Below are 23471 nucleotides of genomic sequence, written 5' to 3'. Positions count from 1 at the left end.
CAATACGGTAATATTATGTTGAAGCACAGTACGTATCACTCCGTCAGGCTCCGCCTACGATAGCCGTAACGCTCCGACAATCCATCAAGCGGTGCGGGTTCGTAGCTTAGCAAAGTCGTACTGAAACATTTGACAGATTTTCGAGCGCCGTGCACATAAAATCGTTTTGAGGTCAGTAAACACAACCAGAGTTCATACATAAGGCACACGGGATTATAAGGGGCTCTGTCGACTTTCAGAAAAATCAAAGGATGATTTTAAGTGCGCCGTATTTTCCAAACAACACGGTAATAACGACGGCCCGCTAGCATGCGCTACCAAAAATAGTGCTTTGCTGTGTATCTGACGGACGAAAGCTAAGGCCATCTGCTGCAACCGGCTGAGGTGAGAGAAGGAAATGTGTACATCACACCCAAACTAGCAGTAACTACTGTCTTCTCAACATTGGACACATCAAGTGCTTCCTGGGAGATACCTCCAGACCAGGGAATGTCAAAGTCATTATACACACAGCCCACTTTGTTGTTTTTCTGCATAGCCACTGCTGACTGCTATTACAAAGAAAGAAATCTGTCAGCACGACTCTTTGGACTTAAATTGTAAGATTTAAATGTGTAAAATTACAGAAAAAGTTCTGGTAGCTCATTCTCCAAAGTGTTTTTTTTTTTCTTTTGAGGGGGGGGGGGGGGGGGGGGTCACTGTAATAATTAAATAAATAAATAGACCCATACATTTCTATTTTGCTGCTGGTTCAGTGAATTCTGGTCAAAGACTTACGAAGCCTTCATATTCTGAATCCATCTGCTTCCAGCTCCTGACGACGTGCCCATGTACACGCTGTTGGGTGAGGTCAATTTCTAGAGGTCATCAGAGGTCAACCAGCCCCCCCCCACATTAATGGAATCAAACAAAATTGATGTCAAACATTTGTGCTACGTTTAACAGTTCTGGTTTACCAGAGGTGACCCACAAATGGGCCAACACAGGACCACCAGCCTGCAGCTGGCCTTGTGCTGGCCCATGTGTGGGCCACCTCTGGCAAACCAGATCTGGGCCACCAAAGGGCCGTCATTCTTTGCGGTATGTGGGCCATGTGTAAGCACATTGAGTTGCTCAAATGCCTCTTCAAAGACACATCCAACATATCCCGCAAAGATGACCTTTAGTCACCACTGAAATTAATACAGATTTACACTGGCACTCACATGCATGCACTTACTCACCCACAGCGCTAGTGTAAAGCGCTTTGGGGTCCTTAGGGACTAAGTAAAGTGCTATACAAATGCAGGCCATTTACACACACACCACCTAATACCTCAAAAATTATTTCGTACACATCCACACCAATCATTCTTTTGGCCGCCTGTACAATAATACAGTAATTTCATTATTCGACCTGCAATGGAAAAAATGTCAGATATCAGTACTTTTCTTCAAAATGAAATGCAGACATTATAGAATGCATGTTTTTATACTGCAGTGGCAGAGAGATAGTTTCAGTTAAAGTGAATGGGGCATTTTTGTCCACGAAGGTATCCAGAGTGCGTATCTGGCACTAATAATTAGAAAATAATAAGTGTTTTGTGTGTTTTTTGGAAAAAACAAAAAAAGTTCAAATGTTTAAATTGGAATTTAAAGGGTTAAAATCCTGAAAATTATTGAATCGTCTTTTTTATAAAGACTCAAGTTGATTAAAACCCTTATTAAACAAAATGCAGAAAGAAATATTGTTGTATCAGGATTTCTAGTCAGAATTTGTACAAGTACATTTTTTTCCATGAAGATGTCAAAGGGAGAAAAAGCTGAGGAGGGCACAGGGATAAAAACAGACAGAAGATTTGTATTCACATAGGCCTGCACTTAATTACCCCTCACCTGTTAAAGGCTGATGGGGTATTGTTGTCACCCATGCATGGAAACCCAAGTTTGTGAATGGGACAACTTGAAAACAGACAACAATTTTTCAAATTATGGGAACTTCAGTGCTAGCACTTTTCACCAAAGCACAAAATTTGTTGCAATTTCTTCAGTTAATTTAGCAAAAACAGACATTAAACAACATTTTTAATGCCTGTATTTTTCACAAAGGTGTTGATTTACTCGAAAACTTGGCATATCTTGGGACGTTGTACACCTTGTCCTTAAAAAAAACAGAGGAAAAACAGATGTGAAAACAAAATTAACTATCTACAGCAGATGAACAATATATAAAAGTCACGTCCTGTGAAGGCCAACAACCTGATACATGACCCGAGAAATGCACCCGACCTTTCAGTTTATCTGCTGTTTACTGAAGCCCTGTCAGAAATGGTTTAAGCCTGTCTTCTCTGAGAGACATTGTTCACCTGCTTCCTTGTGAATACAGTATTGTCATTCAGAGATGATTAATTCATTACATTTGCAGTGGTAGATATACTCCGGGGGAAGCCTCCTCAGTTACTACATAAACAACTGAGAATTAGAAAAGTGAATGGATAAGAAACATTTTTTGACCACACTATACAAAATGGGTTCTGCTTTGGTATCAATGAGATTTTCATGACCGCAGGGTAACTCAGGGTTGGGCTTTAGCATCGCTGGAGGGACAGATAACCCCCATATTGGTGATGACCCCGGCATCTTCATTACCAAGATCATCCCTGGAGGAGCTGCAGCAGAGGATGGACGCTTGAGGTTAGTTACATATGTTTACTTTTGTGGTGAAAGAGAACAAAGAAAAAAAAGAAACAACTTATTACAATCGTGCATGTCACAAAACCATTACGGAAGAAATCTTCAGTACAAGGATGACAGAAATCTCTCCCATCACACTGAATATGAACTATATCTCTGATTACTGGATAACTGTATAAACGTTAATAGATTTCTAAAACTTCATTTTTCATCTTTTATTGTCTTTCAGTTCTGAGGTAGTATTGTCATATTTCTGTTGGTTTCTAGTGGATTTTGAGAGTATAAGGTTTTTAAACTTAAGCAGGATGATGATGTGTTTGTTCTATAATAATTACTTCTTTCAACAATTTTTGCCCTCAATATAACAAAACTCTCATATAGAATGGAATAGATTAGAACAGCCTTTTATTGTCACTGTACATGTAGAACAAAACTGTGGGTGCTCCACACTGACTTTGATGGAATAAAATATAGAAATAAATAGGAAACAGGAGAAATATATACAATTAAGAGAAATATATACAAAAATAAGTGAGTGGTCTGAGTGATGGGGGTTACTCACACCATGGCTCAGATTGGTGAAGTGGGTGGGCAGGGTTGGGGTGTGAGAGGATAGTGTTTTTGATGGTCCTCAGGAAGAAGCTGTTGGTAAGTTTGGAGGTGTGGGACCTGACTGACCCGAGGTGCCAACCAGACTGCATTGGGTCCAATTGGTGGTTGGCGGGGTGCAAGGGCATCACCTTTGATGGCCATCGTTTTCCTGAGACAGGAGGATCTGGTGAGGGCTTCCAGGGGTGGCAGAGGGCAGACACTGATTTTTTGGGCAATGCTAACATTCTGCGCAGCCTTCTTGTTCTCAGTTGTGGCCCCTGCGTAGCAAAAACCCAGGCAGATGGATAGCACTTTCTCCACTGAGGAGCCAGCAGCAGCTTCTGATCCAGGTTATTCTTCCTCAGGACACAGAGGAATGGCAGCTGCAGCTGGGACTTCTTTCCCAGGGCATTGGTGTTGTTTGTTCAAGTGAGATCAGTGGAGATGTGGATGCCTAGAAACCTGAAACAGAGACACATCCCACCTGTTCTCCATTTATAATGAGAGGGGAGTGGAGCTGTCTGTGCCTCCTGAAGTTCATTATGAGTTCTTTTGTTTTGAGGATGTTCAGCCTGAGGTTATTGAGCGCGAGTGGGACAAGTTCTCTACCTCCATCAGAGGATGAGCCCATGAGTGGTGTCATCGGCATACTTGACAATGACATTGGTTGGGTGGGTTGCTGTACAGTCATATACGTAGGGCATACAGTAGGGGGCTGAGGACGACACCAGTGCTGAGTGACAGTGGGGACTTGCCCCCCACGTTTCCCCCCAGACATGGGGGGCAAGTCTGACTGATTGATGCTGGTGTCAGGAAATCTTTCTCCAGTTTGGTGGTGAGGATGTCTGGGATTATGGTGAGCTGTAGTCCGTGACAAGCTTTCTAACACAGCTCTTCCTGTTCTTCAGATGGGTCAGCACTCTGTGAAGGGTGTTGTTGAACTGGTGAATCACTCCGTGGACTGATTTTCTCTGTAAGCTGGGGGTGGAGGGAGGGGGTAGACACTATCTGCTCAAAAAACTTCATGACTACAGATTTGAGGGCTTATAGGTCTGTAGTCATTGAGGCTGTCTATTCTAGTCTTTTTGGAGATGGGAATAATGGTGGAGGCTGTCAGACAGGTGGGAATAGAGTCAGGAAGGGTCTGAACAGCCTGGTGAGGATCCCTGCCAGCTGATCCGTGCAGGCTTGAACCAGAGCCCCTGGGATGCAATTGGGGCCAGCAGCTCTCCTATTACTCCTACACCTACTCTCCTTTATTAGGGTTCACCACTCTCAGTCTTCTCCTGACCTCATGTTCCTGCGGGGGCGGCTGGGTCAAGGTGAGGTGGGGGACATGGTGAGTGGGCGAGCAGTGTTTTCAAATAGAGCAAAGAAGGTGTTGAGCTGCTACAGGTTCGAGGCTGCTGTTGGGGTTTTGGGCTCTGGCCTTTTGAAGCTGGCAAGGGCTTGGATACCTCGCCACACCTGGCAGGGATTGTTGTCTGTGAGGAAGTTATCCTCCTCATCCTCTATCTTTCTCCTGTAGGCCTCCTTAGCCTATTTGATACCCCTCCTCAGATTGGCTCTGGCAGTGCTGTATAGAGAACTGTCCCTCAGCCTGAACGCAAAGCTTTGAGTTCTGATCAGAGCTTGTACTTCACTTGTAATCCAAGGTTTTTGGATAGGAAAAACCTGGATGGTTCTGTTAAATGTCCCATTCTGTACACAGCACTTAGGACAGACTGAGAGGAGGTCTCCAGGTCCTGCTGTTCAAAGATGGACCAGTCTGTCAGATCAAAACAGTCCTGTAACTGGAGGAGAGCATCATCTGATTTAAATGACCCAAATGTTTGGAGGGGTTTGTTTCCTGAGGGGGGTGTATTATTTTATTAGATAAATTAAACTATTTTTTATTAGTTAGTGTGACTAACAACATTTATCTAAATGTGATATTATATATTATAACTATAGTTATGTACAATTAAATTATTATTATTATTATTTTAACTTACAACACCTTTTTTTTTTTTTTTTTTTGCCTGTCCTGTTTGGCTCTTTTGCATCAGAATTGTTGTCTAAAGGCAAAGAAAGATGCCCAACGGATTTACTTTACCAAATTGACCATCCCAGCCTTGCCGTAATGGTCCATTTGATTCACCTTTTATTGTTTATTTTATTTTCACTTACTGAATACGGGACAGACTTGACTGGGGGAAAGAAGGGGAGAAAGAAAGAGGGAAAGAGAAACAGCGGAGAAGAGGGACGGGGGAGAAGGGCAAAAGACAAAAACCAACAGAACGGGCAGAGAAAAAAAATGCATATATCAATCACCTGGATCACCTGCTGAGAAAGAAAAAAGAAAACAAGCAGAAGAGAACAAGAGTAATAGAATAAACAACATCACAATGATATATGGGAATATGACAGTAAATACTAAATGTTAAACATTATTGTGCAGCACATAAGATCAACAGAACACAGTGTGCTTTGAGGTAGGAGCCAAAAAGGGTGTAGTTTGTGGGTGTGATCACCCGTGTGTGCACCTGTGAGCATGGACGCGCTTGTTTTTTGTTTTTTAAAAGGTTCCTTCATGTAATGATCTGCTAGAGGGTGTGGGGGGGCCACAGCCCCGTCCTCCAGGGCATGAAGCAGGTATGGAGGAGATCAAAACTCCAGACATCCAGAGGCCCCCAGAACACAAGAGACCAAGGAAGACCAACAGAGGGGCAGCCGCGCCACTGTCCCAGAAAGAGCTGAGGAGAGTCCCAGATGAGGGCTCACTCAGCAGCCGTGGAGCAGAAGCCAGGGGGAGTTGCAGTGACGCGCCCGTGAGCTCCGCTGGCAGCCAGCCGTGCCTGAGTGACCGAGCCCCAGGCCGAGAGGCCGGGGGCACCCCACCTCCGAAGTGGCCCGAGCGAGCCCCAGGCTCCAGGCCCCGATAAGCGGCCGCCAAGGAGTGAGCTGGTGCGTACCTGGACGCCCATCCCCAGACACAAAGAACCACCAACGCACCGATGTCTGAGGGAGTCCGCCACTGGCAGGGGAAGTGGTGGTAGGGGGAGATAGGCCTCCAAACCTTGGAGGGCCTGAGATGTCCCCAGAGAGGTGGCGCCTGACACCCAACCTGACATATAGACACAGACATACAGGCACACACAGATACAAACATCCATTCCCACCCTCATGCTCTCATATGCACTTACTCCACACTCAACCAACGTGGAGACAGACATAAAGAGACGCTGTACACACGATCACACTCCCCAAGCGTACTCTGCAAACCGGGTCTAGGTACCCTTGCCCCTGGAGGGGGGGAACTGCACCCAGACCCAGGTGGTGTTACCCTTTTCCCTGTGGTGAGGGGAGGCAGACCGCCCCGACTCCGCAGCAGCAGGAAGGCCCCACACTCCAGACCGCAGTCGGACGGCCAACTCTTCCTCCTAGCCCCCCCGCTCCAGCAGGTCGCAGAGAATGGGGGTGAGAGAAGACTCCAAACCTCCCTCCACCCGCTCATTGTAGTGTTGATGCATGTGTGTTTTAAGGTGCATTTAAAACCCAGGAGGGCATGGAGCTACCTGCCAGAGAGCAGCAGGTAAGCGCATGGTCCCTCCTGCTAGCCCTCAATGTCTACGTGTATTTAAAATTGAGAGGTGGGCAACGACGCCAGGGGTGGGGTGTACACCCTGATGGTACTTTGGATTCCGTGTATCGTGCCCACCCCCAAGATCCTATATGTATGTGTAATGAGAGTGTGAGTAATGTGAATGTCTAAGTTGTGGGATAAATTTGAGGGATATGGGGGCCCAGCTCTGGAGCAGGGTGCCGCCGGTGCATCGAGCCACCTGGGGGGCTCTTCAACTGGTGGGGGAGATGGTCACATCTTGCAGGAGCTTTCCTCTCCTCAGGAGCTCCCTCTGCAGGAGGGGGAGATACAGGAGAGGTGGAGGGAGATCTCAGCCTGGGTGTTTATTGTCTTATGTAGTCTGGAAGATGAGTGGATGGTGGGGTGGGTGCAGTTTTCTCTGTGGTGAGGTTGGGTGGACTGTCCCGGGCTCTGTGGGGCCGGGAGGCGCTGCTGCACTGGGCCCCGGTCTGGATGGGCCTGGGCCCCCTTTCCCTGGCGGGTCGCGGAGTATGGGGGTGCCTACTGGGGTCAGCAGGAGAGCTGGCCCCAGGGAGGGGTCACTTGCCCCTCCCTTCCTTCCCTCCCCATCTCCAGCTGCCTCCCTCTTCCCGCTCCACCACAACCACCCTCTGTCATGGTCGGCTGTGTGGCAGGCAGGATGAGGACCCAATCGCAAAACTCACGGACTCAAGGGATGAACTCAAAAGGCAGCTTTATTGCTGACAAGATGACAGGAAAATACAAAACTTAAACTGGGCACAATAAACTAATACTTGGAGAGAGACACAGGGAAATCCACGCAGCATGAGGGAGACTACGACACAGAACTGAGGGAGACGCAGACATAAATACACAGAGGGTTAACGAGGGAAGTGGGAGCACACGGGGAACACAGCTGACACAGATAATCATAACGAGACAGGGCAGGAGTGAACACAACATGACGCATACTGACGAGAGACTGTCAAAGTAAAACAGGAAGTACAGAGGTTCAGACAGGAGGAGAGAGCACGGGGAGAACACAGACATAACAGGCTGGGGAAAACATGGAATAAAACACGAAAGGGGACAAGGGCTCATGAATACATAGAGGGGCACACAGGGGGTGAGAGTCACAAAGGGAAAGCACACAGGGAACCACATAACAGGGCAACTCAGGAAACAGAACCTAACAGAAAACAAAAAGGAAAGCACAGCTCAGTTCAGGGGGCCGGCCGTGCACAAGGCAACGGCGACGACGTGGAAACAGTTCAGGGGGCCGGCCGTGCGCAAGGCAGCGGCGGCGGCGGCGAAGGAGACGGAGCAGTTCAGGAGGCCGGCCGCGCGGAAGGCAGCGGTGGCTCTCCAGTGTTAGGCGTGTTGGCCATGGCCCGGTGGGCACAGGACCAGACGAGGCAGGACCAGACGAGGCAGGACCAGACGAGGCATAGGCTGAAGCTGGACCAGGAGGAGCAGAAGCCGAAGACTCTGAGGCTGGGCCAGGCGAGGACGAAGACCCTGAGGCTGGGCCAGGCGAGGACGAAGACCCTGAGGCTGGGCCAGGCGAGGACGAAGCTGAAGCCGGAGTCGAAGCTGGACCAGGCGACGGTGAAGCAGGAGCTGAGACTGAGGCCGGACCAGGCGAAGCACAGGCTGGAGCTGGACCAGGCGTGGCAGAGGCAGAGGCGGAGGCTGGACCAGACGGCGACGTGGACGGAGACACGGAGGCCGCAGCTAGCGTGGATGAAGACACGGCCACTGCAAACGTGGACGAGGCTGCCGGTGGAGCAGCTGGTGGCTGAACGGGCCCCTCGGACCCCCCAGCGGAGACGAGGAGGTGCTGGCCGGGCTGACCTGAGCCGCCAGCGGAGACGAGGAGTGGCTGGAGAGGTTCCCCTGAACCCCCAGCGGAGACGAGGAGCGGCTGGAGAGGTTCCCCTGAACCCCCAGCGGAGACGAGGAGGTGCTGGCCGGGCTGAGCAGAGCCGCCAGCGGAGACGAGGAGGTGCTGGAGAGGTTCCCTTGAACCCCCAGCGGAGATGAGGAGCTGCTGGAGGGGTCCTCCTGAACCCCCAGCGGAGACGAGGTGCTGGAGAGGTTCTCCTGAACCCCCAGCGGGAACAGAAGCAGAGCCAGCAGGTGCAGAGATTTCTGCCTGAGGGGACGCTAACTGTAGCTGCACAGGGCACGCAGTCGGCTTGGGGTGCAACCGCTGGGGCTGTGCAGGACAAACAGTCCGTCCAAGCTTTGTTAGCACGACGCTGTCCTCAACTGGCTGAGTGAGCTCACAAGAGCCTCCAGCAGAGGATGGCGGTGATTGAACGAGTTGCTGAACTACTAACTGAGCTAGTAACAGAGTTAATGAGTGAGCTGATAATGGAGCTGATAACTGTGCTAGAGACTGAACTGGTGACAAAATAAGAAACTGTGCTAATAACTGAGCTACTGGCTGCGTTATGGACAGAAATGCCAGTTGTAGTGGTAGTTGCGCTTGTGGTTGAGCAGGTGTCTGACTCTTAGCTGCTCTCCTTCTGGGAACAGGAACAGGTGCTAGGCCTGGCCGAACACCAGTCATCCCCACCCGAGGAACAGATACGGGTGCAGGGACGAGCTGGGCTCTGGCTGCCTTTACCCTGGGGGCCGGTGTAGGTGCAGGAGCTAGCTGGACCTCTGTCGCTCCCACCCGAGGAACTGAGACGGGTGCAGGAGTCGGCAGGATCACGGCTGACCTCACCCGGGGAACCGGAACAGGCACAGGCGCCGGCTGGGTGTCCATCAACCCCACCCGAGGAGCAGGTACGGGTGCCGGGATGAACGGAGCCTCTGCCAGGCTGGGGATAGAAGCAGGGACCGGCTGGACCTCAGCCACCCTCTCCCGAGGAACTGATACGGGAGCAAGGGAAAGCTGGGCCCGCGCTGCCCTGGTTACAGGAACTGGAGTTTGAGAGCAGAGTTCAGGAGCAGCAACAGACACTGGGAAAACCAAGTTATTGACGCCAAACTCAGTTTTAGGAGATCTAGGTTTAAAGCAAGCAGGTCCTAGGAAATCCACTGCTATAACACTCTCCAGGTTAGCGCTAGCAGTCCTGGAGGAGGTTAGCTCAGGGACAGTCACCGAAGCAGTTTCAAAACAGACAACATCAACAACTGTCTCTTGAGGAACGGTGTGCTGTCTAACACAGGTCAGAGAAGGAAGAACGCCAGAGACAGTTCTTTTCAGAATCGAGGCTGGAAGGACAAACACAGGTTGAGAAACAAAGTCAATTTTCATATAGTCCATAGGTGAACCAACTCGGCAGGCTGACTCAGATCGAACTGGATGGGGAGCCACACAGTCCAGGGACGAAGTAACACCCACAACAGTTTTCACAGCAACAGGTTCAGAGGAGTAGCGAACAGGATCAAGCATGCGTTGCCGTGGGTCACAAAACTTGACCTGATCAAGCAACTCTTTAACGCTTAACCCTAGTCTTTCAGTTAGCTTAGCAAAGGAAGCGACCATCTTGTTACCGCTCACTCGAGAAACTGAATGATTAAACACTGGTTGTGGACCTGACTGGGCACCACTGGACATGTCAAAAGACACAACGGGTTGGCACATGAAACAGTTACTAGAAGGAGCATCAGTTACAGAACACTCAGTCTCAGATGGTTTGGCTGATGATGGTGGTGGTGTGTGGCTGAGTTCAGACTGGAAAACTCCAGAGTGTACAGGCTGGTTAAAACAGTTCTGTGGGGCTGCAATGCTGGTAGCAGTGTGTGGGTGAGTCTGGTGTAGGATAGCTGTCTTAGGTTCAGCTGTCTCTACATGTAACACATTCATATCGGTTAAATCAAAGGACATACTGCGAGCTTTACAAAAATCAGAGGGCTCAAAAACACAAAGGTTGCTAGCAACTGGTGAATGATCCAACACCAAGGTGCCTCGCTGTATAGTGTCTCCAGAGTCCAAACACACAGTGGTGGAGTTATCCGATTCAGGAAACACAATGGCGGGCAAAACAGAGTTACTCACAGTGGTGGAAAAGTCATGAAGTCCGGGTCCAGAAAACTTGGGCTGAGAGTGTGACGCACAGTCACTCTCACCCAGGGATGAAAACTGCTCCGCTGCTCGGGAACGCCGGCGACGTAGACGCCGTTTTCTCCGGGAAGGGGGAGGAGACGAGCCGGACCACGAATCCTCCAGCGGACCGGGCTGAACGTCCTCCGACTCTTCACACTGGAGAGGCAGCTCCGGGCGGATGCCTACGGTGGAAACGAGGAAGTCCCGGATGTGGGGGTGCAGCGTGCCGAACAGCCACGGGAGTCCGGACACCATCCGCTGTAGACGGACGGCTACGACCTCCCGGTGTTCGTCTCCTGGCAGCACTTCCCACTCCTGACAGTGATATTCCACCGTGTAGATTAAATCCTCCCGGAGCTCAGCGGAGGGGTTGTGAGTTGCTGGGTCCATGTCGTGGTCGTAGTCTTCTGTCATGGTCGGCTGTGTGGCAGGCAGGATGAGGACCCAATCGCAAAACTCACGGACTCAAGGGATGAACTCAAAAGGCAGCTTTATTGCTGACAAGATGACAGGAAAATACAAAACTTAAACTGGGCACAATAAACTAATACTTGGAGAGAGACACAGGGAAATCCACGCAGCATGAGGGAGACTACGACACAGAACTGAGGGAGACGCAGACATAAATACACAGAGGGTTAACGAGGGAAGTGGGAGCACACGGGGAACACAGCTGACACAGATAATCATAACGAGACAGGGCAGGAGTGAACACAACATGACGCATACTGACGAGAGACTGTCAAAGTAAAACAGGAAGTACAGAGGTTCAGACAGGAGGAGAGAGCACGGGGAGAACACAGACATAACAGGCTGGGGAAAACATGGAATAAAACACGAAAGGGGACAAGGGCTCATGAATACATAGAGGGGCACACAGGGGGTGAGAGTCACAAAGGGAAAGCACACAGGGAACCACATAACAGGGCAACTCAGGAAACAGAACCTAAACAGGGAACTGAATACAAAAATACAAGAGAACTAAGAATACTGGGCCAACACGGCCCAGGACCATGACACCCACACATGCAGGACCTTGGAGTAGGGGTATGTCACCAGGGTGCAGAGGAGGCTAACCCCCCCCCCCTCTGTCCCCTTCTTGCTGCCTCTGCCTCAATTTTATCCCACAACTAACTTACAACACCTAATCACAACAACAGCTGCCTCGAGGAACTTTATAACTCTGTACGGTAATACAGAGAAAAAAATGTATGACCCTTTTTGATCAAGTGCTTTGGTGACAGTGGGAAGAAAAAACTCCCTTTTAACAGGAAGAAACATCCAGCAGAACCAGTCTCAGGGAGGGGCGGCTTTCTGCCACAACCAGCTGGGGTGGGGGGAGGAAAACAAGATGAAGACACACTGTGGAAGACAGCCAGAGATTAATATTAACTAATGAAATCGGCAAACGGGCTGATTAAGTCCACAAAGATGGGCACAAACCGGCGGTAGAAACCAGCCAGCCCCAAGACCTTCAACTCTTTTTTGGTCCGATGGCTGTTACAGAGTGGAAATGGCCATTTTCTCCTTGGACTCTGGAGAGAAGAAAATCTGCCAGTAGCCCTTTGTTAAATCCAGTGTAACGAAAAAACAAGCAGTCCCTAACCCAGGGGTGTCCAACTCCAGGCCTCAAGGGATGGAGATGGACAGCCCTGGCCTAACCAGTCCAGAAGCTTGTTAACCGAAGGCTGGCATAAGCATCAAACTGTGGCACTTCACCTTACAATAGTCGACACAGAATCGTATAGACCCATCTATCTTCACCACAAGAATTATGGGGCTACACCACGCACTGTGTGACTCTTCTATTACTCCCAGGTTTAGCATTTCAGCCAATTCTGAACAATATGTCTGTTATGTTCAGGTAACCTGTAGAGCCATGAACGGACAGTCAAGCCAGGGAACGTTTCAAAATGGTGCTCTATGAGGCTGGACAGGGGGGAGAACACATCTGCAAACAGCTGCTGCAATCCAGCGGCATCTGGTCTCTGGCCTGTCTGAGATGGTCACCACAATGGTGGAATGGTGGAAGTTGACACCACCAGCCCCAAATGGTAAATGGACTGATTCTTATATAGTGCTTTTCTACTCTCAAAGCGCTCTATACAACATGCCTTATTCACCCATTCACACCCACTCACACAAGCACTTCTAAACACAAGTACAACTAATAAACATTCACACGCTCCGATGAACGCATCGGAGGGCAATTTGGGGTTAATATCTTGCCCAAGGATATTTGGCATGCAGACTGGGGAAGCCAGGAATCAAACCAACCTTCTAATCAGTAGCTGATCTGCTCTACCGCCACCCCCACAAATCATTTCGCTCCTTCACTAGGCTCACCAAATAAGCAGTTTCAGCCTCATGCTTTTAGGAGATTAATGTGATAAATCTGTGTTGCTCCTCCCCTGTCTGACCATACCGCTTCATAGTCTACGTCACCCACTCGCTGTGTGACCATGAAGGGTCCCTGCCACTGGGTGAGTAACTTTGAGCTGAAAGAAGGGAGTAATCCAAGCACTTTATCTCCCGGTGAAAATTGCCATAAACCTAGTCCCTCTGTTGTACAGGCGCTCCTGAAGTTCCTGGGCTTGGAGCAAATTTCCTCATGATAACCTCCCTAATGTGTGCAGCTTTGCTCTCAGGTTCAGAAAATACTGGATCTCATTTTTTGCTGGATTTGGACCCTCAGGTCCAACACCCCCCGCGGCTTCCTGCCAAACAATAACTCAAAGGGAGAAAATCCAGTGGAGGCACCCCCGTACTGCAAACAACAAACAACTGGGACTGAGCGATCATCCTTGTGAATGAACTTATGAATCATGGACTTTAAAGTCTTATTAGGGGCGATCGTGGCTCAAGAGTTGGGTGTTCGTCTTGTAATCAGAAGGTTGCCGGCTCGAGCCCCGGCTCGGACAGTCTCGGTTGTTGTGTCCTTGGGCAAGACACTTCACCTACCGCCTACTGGTGATGGCCAGAGGGGCCGGTGGTGCAATATGGCAGCCTCACCTCTGTCAGTCTGCCCCAGGGCAGCTGTGGCTACAACTGTAGCTTTCCTTCACCAGCGTGTGAATGAATAGTGGTATTGTAAAGCCCTTTGAGGGGTCCCGAAAAGCGCTATATAAATACAATCCATTACTATTGTTATTCAGCAACTCCACCAGCCCGTCAGTCTGAGGGTGGTAGATGCTGGTCCAAACAGATTTAATGCCCAATAAGTCATACAGTTCTTTAAGTGTGCGAGACATGGTCAGTCTCTGCCTCCCATTCTACTTTTTCAATACTCTAGGAACCACAAGTAAGCCTGCAGTGTGAGAGCAAAGTGCTCTAATGGGGTGATATGGTACTACAAGGTCATTAAGATAAGATGGGGCCTGATGCAGAACAAGCACAGAGATGTGTCCACTGTCAGCGACCGTGATCATTTGTAATGTTCACAACTGCTACGAGTACTGTGATGAGCTCTAAAACTGGACTGAAACACGTCAAATAAATTAAATTTAATTCAGTTCAAATTTATATATAGGCCAAATCACAACCACAGTTGCCCCAAAGGGCTTTGTTTTTTTAATATATATCAGAAGAGGGTTTTTTTGTGTAAAAGGAAGATTGAGACAGGCCTATAATTAGTTGAGTTCTTTGAGCAGTCTTGTAGGAATGGGGTTTAAAAGACACGTTGATGGTTTGGAGGAAGTAATAACTGAAGATCAATTGGAAAAAGGGTGTAAATGTCAGTGGTACTGAAAGTAGCGATACATAATGTAATGTCTGTGAGACGGTTATATATTTTTTTCTCTAATGGTTAACATTTTATTTCTGACATAAAATATAATATAATGAAATCGTTACTATAATCATAACAATCTTACTACGTGTGTGTGTGTGTGTAGCACTTGGTAAAGTGTAAAGCTAAAATAGGTCTAAAACATTGCATAAATCCGTTGGTATTTGGGCTATTCAGCTATGTTGGGTTTTTGGCTGTTACACGTTTCCACCAGTAGAGGGCAGGCACGGAAAAAAGAAAAAAAGAAATGTTCTGGAAAACAAGAAGCGAAGAGCATGCTTGGGTTCTGTATGTAAAAGCCATGGTTCTGGGGTACCCAAATAAACTCGGTTTGCTGTTTACACCAAGTTGTCCTGGAGTGGTGTAACATGTGCAAGAGAGAGTGTGAGCGAGGGTTGGGCCCCACCTGGTCACTGTGAGCAACCTTCAGGAGGTTAGTGTCCTTGGCTGCCACCATATGGAAGTTTTGGTCGATGCCCAATAGGAATTCAAACTCAGTTGCTTGCTAGCTCTGTCCCTGTTTGTCAGACCTTAACATTTATACAGAATTGTTCTATGTGCGTGTGATTGTGCTGTAAATATGCTGGAATGTATTCACAGGTTTTCTGTTTTTTTCGGGAATAGCAGTCAATAAAAAAGTCATGTAATGAGATAAAAGTTTGAGCTTCAGTGTGTAACAAAGCCTTTGGGGTTAGCATTTTGTCCGTGATGTGCGCCTGCCTTGGAAACACTCTCCTCACCACTGAGTTTTATATCAGTTAATGAAATTCTGATTAGTATTGTAAGTTTGTCTTCATGTGAATTAGCTATTGATATGACTTTTCCTTTTCCAGAGTAAATGACTGCATCCTTCGGGTGAATGATGCTGATGTGTCTGAAGTTTCCCACAGTAAGGCAGTAGAGGCCCTAAAGGTTGCAGGTTCTGTTGTCCATTTGTATGTGCGGCGCCGCAGGCCTATGCTAGAGACAATCATTGAGCTCAAGCTAATCAAAGGACCAAAAGGTTGGTATAGACCTAAAAAACATGATTTTGTACATTATAAATTTGAGAGAATAGTTGATGATATTCCGTTCTCAGTGATACTGCTGCACATTTTGTGTATGGCGAGGGTCATTTTTTGACCCTGAATGATTAATCTGGATTTCCAGAGCTCAGCACAAGAATGGGTGTTACTTACTGTAGTTATGACAGCTGGGAGGTTTGTAAACACAGCAGAGCTTAAGACCTTGAAGTTACTGTGAAATGTATTCATTGTCAGAAAGCCTTTGAAAACCCATGACACTGCCACAAAAACGTGTCCCTTTCAATTAATAAATACAACAGTTATAGCATCCTCCTATATCATAATGTGTATGCCTATGTCATATCTTTAAACTAACTACTGTCATTCTCTCTCTCTCTCTCTCTCTCTCTCTCTCTCTCTCACACACACACACACACACACACACACACACACACACACACACACACACAGGCCTTGGTTTCAGTATTGCAGGTGGAGTGGGAAACCAGCATATCCCTGGTGACAACAGCATATATGTAACTAAAATTATTCATGGTGGGGCGGCACAAAAGGATGGCCGGCTGCAAGTTGGAGACAGATTATTAATGGTGAGAAACAGCATGAACATCACGTGTAAGGCCCACATTGCACACACGTGTATGACAGTTCTGGATGTATACGAGCTTTAATGAAGCTCACTGAAAAGCCCGTATGAGAGGTGTGGCTTCTTAACCCCTGTTAATTCCCTGTGGATCTAAAAATGTCTTAGTGACAATATCAGCTGCAGAGCATTGTGTGGTGTTATTTGTAATCTATTTACCAGTGGTATGGCAACACTTGACAACCCAAACTGCTGTTTGTATGTGTTTGTGTTTTTCTGCCCCAAGACACTCGGACCCTATCAAACTGTAATTCTAGCCCACTTTTTATGGACTGTTTAACTCTGCTGATTATTCAACCTGTGTTTAAAATGTTCTTTATTTGGCACAGTTCTTCAGTATAGCATCTCCTCCACCAGATTTCCAATGTGATTTAACACTTTTAATACCATTTAATAAAGATCGTTTTTGCTTAAATAGTAATATGTTGTTTTTAGTTTGATGCTCTCTTTAAACACAGAAAGATGATATAGAAAATACTTAAGCATGACTGTACAGTAAAAATCACAGTGGTATAAACTTCATCAAGTAATAGAGGCTAGATGTCAGAGAATGTACAGTTACCTTATAACCTTCTCTGTGTGAGAGTATTGCTCCACTCCGTTACATAATCGATATATAAGGGGAATGACCCCCTTGGTCATGCCGTGTGAATACTTCTTTAAGACACTCTAGTTAGCCTGGCCACGTATAAAACAGCTGAGCAAACATGAAACCGTTGATGCGTCTCCGAGCGGCCTGAATCTGGAGAGAGCTGAAGTCTTTCACTCAGAGAACCACGGTTACAAAGTAACCACACAGTCTCAATCATATCGAGACTATCTTTACACACTGCTATACACTGCCAGTCGCCACCAAAAAAGGTCACACACTCTAATATTTCATTGGACTGCGTTTAGCTTTGATTATGGCACGCATTCGCTTTGGCATTGAATCAATAAGGTCTTGCAATGTCTCAAAATTTATTTCCATCCAGTGTTGCATTAATTTTTCACCAAGATCTAGCATTGATGATAGTAGAGTCTGACCATTGCGCAAAGCCTTCTCCAGCGCTTCCCAAAGATTCTCAAGGAGGTTGAGCTCTGGACTCTGTGGTGGCCAATCCGTGTGTGAAAATGATGTCTCATGTTCCCAGAACCACTCTTTCACAGGTTGAGCTGTTGAATCCTTGTTTTTCTTCTATTTGATTTCACCAAGCGCTCAATCATGATCGCCGATCACGATCATTCGGGATTTTTTTCCGGCCATCTTTCTGCCAGACGCAAGACTGCTGTCAGTGAGTCCTGCAAAACTAAGGGGCTGCAACAGAGCAAACTACTAAGGTCGGCCCGCAAGATGCTAGGCCGACCTACCACCCACCACTTTCATACTGCAGATCTTGTTCTGACGTATGGCATAGAAACTGAACATTTAGCAGTATTTTCTTGAAACCCATCTTTTGTCTAATCATCTCTTATTAACATTTGAATTTATAATAATGGATTAAGCATGTAAGTTTAATACAAGGACATAATTAATCCACTGTTATCATGTGTCAACACAGTGCAGAGCAGCTACCTGAACTAAAAGTCAAGGGAATATTTGACTCCCTGGTATAATTCTCAAATGCACACCTTAAAGCACATAAATGTAGGCTGTAGAGGAAATGATGATCTTAATTTATAAGATCATCGTTTAGCTTGTAAAAATAGTTTGCTGCTCTGTAAAAAAGCCTGTAAAGCTAGACCATCTTACTATTCATTAATCAACAACCCCAGGTTTCTCTTCAGTACTGTAGCCAGGGTGACAAAACGTCAGAGTGGTGCGCTTACAGTCATACCACCCCGAGCACGCCCGCTCTCGTATGAACTCAGAAGCTGAGCAGGGTTGGGCTTGGTTAGTACTTGGATGGGAGACTGCCTAGGATTACCAGATGCTGTAAGTTTGTGGGGTGGCTGTAGAGCAGGTCATCTGCTGATTGGAAGGTTAGTGGTTGGAACTGGTTCCTCAGGTCTGCATACCAAGTATCCTGTATGCTTGTGTGAATGTGTCATGTTGTAAAAAGTGCTTTGAGTGCTCCGGAAGAGTAGAAAAGCGCTATATAAGAATCCGTCCATTTACCATAAATGTTTAACCATTAGAGAAAAAAATTGTCATAACCATTTCACTGACACGACATTGTGCACAGCTACTTTCGATACCATGTTCCATACTGTAATATCTATTAATTGGCTACACAGGCCTAAGAGCAGTAGTTAAACTGTTACTTAAATGCCATCATTTGATCCAGCTTTCTTAACTAATTATAAACAATCTCAATCTTCCTTTTTCTCTTGAAAGTTGTGAAACAGCCTACTTATCATCTGCAGAGGAATGGTTTGTTTAAAGCGTTTTAGTCAGGTTTCAGAGCCCATCACAGCATTTGTGAACATTACAAATGAGAACTGGGACAGGTGTAGAAACTAAAGGACACCAGCTACTCCAACCCTAAGAACAAGTAGGGGTGCAGAAGAGTGCTGGGTCTGAAACACCCTGGAAGTAGGAACTGGGACCGGTTGAATCCTAGCCACCCTCACCCGAGGAACTGCTACGGGTGCAGGGAATGGTTGGACCTTAGCCACACAGAGCGGGAGCAGCAGCAGGGACCAGCTATTTTAAGGCAGTTCAAAAACATCACCCTCAACGTCATTTAAGTCAGCCTTAGACAAAAAATTCCCACTCATAACTTTCCCCACTAATTAACAAGGAAAACTGAGTTTTTATCCCAGCTGATCTAGAAAAACATGCTGAGACGAGGCAGTGCTAGCTACTCACAGCTACTCATCTTTCTGTTTCAAGAGAGCATCATACTAAAAACAACATATTGGGCACAGTAAAGGCTCCTAAAATGTATCTGGATGCTCCAATATGTAACAATCATGCCTTCAGACCTGGGCTGGAGGACATCACGTTTGTGACATGGCAGGGAAGAGGGATTTGTTCTCTCAAAGATATTTATATTGATGGACATTTTCCATCTTTTCAGCAATTGAGGGTGAAATTTAATCTTCCTAATTCACATTTTTTCAGATTTTTACAGTTGAGACATTTCATCAAAGCATCTATTCCACAATACAATTTGATTCCTCAAAACTCAGTGTTTGACAGCTTCGTGTCAGTTGAGCCCTACACTACAGGTGCTGTGTCTCGCTTTTTCAGGGCCTTACTGGATATATACAGTCCTTCATCTCATACTTTTAGGGAGCAGTGGCAGGAAGAACTGGGGGTGGATGTTTCTGATGATCTTTGGCAAGAGTGCATTAAATGGTAATGGCCTGTATTTGTATAGCGCTTTTCTAGTCCCTAAGGACCCCAAAGCGCTTTACACTACATTCAGTCATTCACCCATTCACACACACATTCACACACTGGCGATGGCAAGCTACATTGTAGCCACAGCTGCCCTGGGGCGCACTGACAGAGGCGAGGCTGCCGGACACAGGCGCCACCGGGCCCTCTGACCACCACCAGTAGGCAAACATGGGGTTAGTATCTTGCCCAAGGATATTTGGCATTCTTCCATTAAGAATATATATTGTAGTTCTATAAATGCTAGACATAGTCTGATCCAATTTAAGGTTGTGTATAGGTTGCATTTTTCTCCCACTAAAGTGGAAAAAATATATAAGAGCGTTTCAGCCAGTCTTAAGTGTTCAAGTGATCGAGGAACTTTATCTCACCGTTTCTTTCAATGCCAAAAACTAACTTTTTTGGAATCATTTGTTTGATTTTCTGACCAAAGCCTTTGGCAGGGAGTTCCCATGTTCCCCTTTGCAGCATTATTTGGGGTGTCTGAACCGGGATGGGCAAGGGACAAGGCAGAGACGCAGGTTGTGTCAATGACCACACTTGTGGCTAGAAAGCTGGAAGTCTGATAAACTTCCTACCTTTGAAATGTGGTTGAGAGAATTTGGAAATGTACTCCACCTGGAGAAAATCAGGTTTACCTTGTCTAACCGAGAGAGAGTGTTTTATAAGATTTGGCAACCAGTCATTAGCCTGATGGATAAACTTGAGTGAAATGTGCTCTGTCTTAACATTTATGTATGCTGTATTACCACCTCGTTGACTTGCCGTCCACCTTCTATTGTGTTCTTTGGAAGGTGATTGTTGTATACTGCTCAATTATAAAATCCATAAAAATATATTGAAAAAATCCCCCAACATATTAATATTTAAACATAAAAAGATTTTTATTTTCATTTCTATTAAATGCAAAGTGTTACATTACATTGAAAATCTGGTGGAGGAGACGTTTTGGTTAAGAACTGTGCAAAATGTCTTCACACTCACTTATCCAGGTAAGAACATCTCCAAAAGTTGATTCTGTTCATCTGGACGTTTTCAGTGGGAGAAATGTTTCGTCATCATCAGGTGACGTCTTCAGTCTCAGCTGACTGCAGGTTTCAATCTTATAAACAGGACATTTGCATAATGACTGAAACCAGCCCACTGAAGGAACAATGGGCTGGGAGGTCAGTTCCTTAATCTTAATTATGCAAATTCTCATGAACATTGATCATCAGTGGTTACTGATCAATAGCCATGAGTCCCATTCACAGAGAGTTGGTGAATGGCTGCAATCACAGCATGTAAGATGGTGACAGATGTACCCTTAGGCCCCTCCTCCATTCAGAGATGGTCTTTCCCTTTTCACGTAAATGGCCTCCTTGACTCCGCCCTCAAACCAGCGTTCCTCCCTGTCCAGGATGTTACATCCTCATCATTGAAACAGTGTCCACTGGCCTGTAGGTGTAAATAGGCTGCAGAGTCCTGGCCTGATGAGGTATATCTTCTGTGTTGTGGCGTCCTCTTAGCCAGAGGTTGTTTGGTTTCCCCGATGTATAAATCCTGCCAGTCCTCCTGCACTTAACAGCGTACACTATATTACTCTGTTTGTGTCGGGGGACACGATCCTTGGGGTGGACCAGTTTTTGGCGCAGCGTGTTTTGGGGTTTAAAAGCCACAGAGACCCGGTGTTTAGAAAAAATGCGTCTCAGCTGCTCCGATACTCCTGACACGTACGGGATCACTGCAGGTGGGCAGCGGTTGTCCTTCTCTCCTGGATCTGCTGGAGCTTTCTTTAGGAGCCTTCCCAGCTTTGACAAAAGTCCAGCTGGGATAACCACATTTACTCAGGGCCTTCTTGATGTTCTTCTGCCTCCCTGGCTGCTGTGTCAGTGGGGATGGTGTTCGCTCTGTGTTGTAGCGTCCTGATGACTCCCAGTTTGTGCTCCAGTGGATGATGAGAGTCAAACCTTAGATACTGATCCGTATGTGTAGGTTTACGGTACACGTCAGCTTTTAGATGTCCCCCATTACTGATGGAAATCTCACAGTCTAAGAAGGCTAACCTGCCACTGTTCATATCCTCCCTGGTGAATCTGATGTGTCGGTCCACCGAGTTAATGTGATCCGTGAAATGTGGAACGTCCTGAGATTTGATTTTCACCCAGGTGTCATCCACATATCTGAACTAATGACTTGGTGGTGTTCCAGGGTAGGATAGCAAAGCCCTCTTTTCCACTTCTTCCATGTACAAATTGGCCACAATGGGTGAAACTGGGGAGCCCATGGCACACCCATGTTTCTGCCTGTGGAACTGACCCTTGTATGTGAAGTAGGTGGAATTAAGACACAGCTCCAAAAGTAGACACACTTGGTCGATGTGAGCGGTCCTGTTTTACTCAGAATTCTCTTGTTAATGTGTTGCTTCCATAACTTTGCCAGTCTTCTAGCTTGCTTACTTGCCACAGTGCACTGTGCCACCTACCAATAGAAAGGAAAAGATAATGTGCATATTTCCACGAGAGAAATCCCACGCCTGGACCGTCGTTGACCGCCGCCATGATTCTAGCCTACGTCACAGCGTCACGTGCGCTTTTTACATCCAACACAAAAACTGCAGTCGTGGTGCTTTCGATTGTACTCAGAACTCGGAAATTCTGCCTTCTGAATAGGAAGATGTAGGTAACACCAGACTGCAGATGAGCTGCTTACAGGGCTGGACTGGGACAAAAGATCAGCCTGAGCATTTTGACTAGAGACCGGCCGCCATTATAGGAAAAACCATAAAGCCTTTGAATGAAAACAAACGCTGTTGTGACAGTGATGTACACTGTTCTGATGGTATATATGCATCAATCTATCAATCGTTTGTTGTAAGATTCAGATAATTATTTTTTAAAAGCGAGACATTTTGAATGAGAATAAGAAAGTATTTCTTTGTGCCCCCCTCTCCCTGTTAATGCCCTACCTGGCCCCCTGGCAACACTTTGCTAGACCCGCCCCTGCACAGTTACCAGCTGTCCAGATGAGCAGCATCAGCTTTTGGAGAACTGTGCCAAATAAACACAGTTTGAATAACCAACACTAAGGCTCATCTGCTAATTGGAAGGTTGGTGGTTCGATCCCTGCCTGCTCCAGTCTGTGTGCCGTGGAGAAGATACTGCCCTCAAGTTGCTTTCCATTGCATTTGTATGAATTTCTGTGAATGCTAGATATGCTTGTGTGATTGTGAATGGCAGCTTGTGTGAAGAGCTTCAAATACTCACATAGAGTAGAAAAGTGCTACATAAGAACCAGTGTATTTACTCTATTATTACACACTGATACTGCAATATGTTTTTGTTGCTTTAGGTTTAAAATAGTCACCGGTCGTTAGAACAGGCGTTTCCCCGCAGCACGCCAAATAATAAATACTTGTCAAGATAATAGCAGCCATTACAGATTAAATCTTTAAATAATTTCATATACTAAAAAGGACAAAACTTTGCACAAACATTTCCTGGCTTAAAATACAGAGTTCAACATCCAAAATGGAAACATGTCGATTTAAGCTGAAGCTTGACTGGTTAGTGAAAATATACAACCAAGTTAATTTTAGTTAGAAGTCAGCCTTACTCAGTATGCAGTGGGAGTCATAATGGGAGTCATTATTTCATCATTTCATTAACCAGGCAGCCGTCATACTGTAGTGAGACGTGTCTGCCACTCTCTGTGAAAGCAACCTGCTTAACAACAAGCCGTCTCTCTAGGAGGGCATCTGTCTTGCTTAATCACCCCCTAATTAAATTACCTCTCTGCGGGT

The 23471-nt window shown here is 46.6% G+C and overlaps 1 protein-coding gene across 10 annotated transcripts in view; it reads left to right on the top strand.

The window, feature by feature from the left end:
* The window catches only part of LOC146565164 (disks large homolog 2-like), a 190237-nt gene that overhangs the window by 95290 nt on the left and 71476 nt on the right, over positions 1–23471 (top strand). For all 10 annotated transcript variants that reach the window (XM_085288055.1, XM_085288054.1, XM_085288052.1 and 7 more), the window contains 3 exons: positions 2549–2673; positions 15534–15703; positions 16176–16312. In XM_085288055.1, the coding sequence (XP_085144181.1) occupies positions 2549–2673; positions 15534–15703; positions 16176–16312 (432 nt within the window). The remainder of the gene's footprint in view (positions 1–2548; positions 2674–15533; positions 15704–16175; positions 16313–23471) is intronic.

The sequence above is a fragment of the Mchenga conophoros genome, linkage group LG10, assembly GCF_057382185.1.
Source record: "Mchenga conophoros isolate Kocher_MC1m ecotype Shallow Benthic linkage group LG10, M_conophoros_male_GT1.1, whole genome shotgun sequence".
Taxonomy (NCBI): domain Eukaryota; kingdom Metazoa; phylum Chordata; class Actinopteri; order Cichliformes; family Cichlidae; genus Mchenga; species Mchenga conophoros.
The sequence above is the reverse complement of the archived record's forward strand: the minus strand, read 5'-3'. Positions and strand labels throughout refer to the sequence as shown.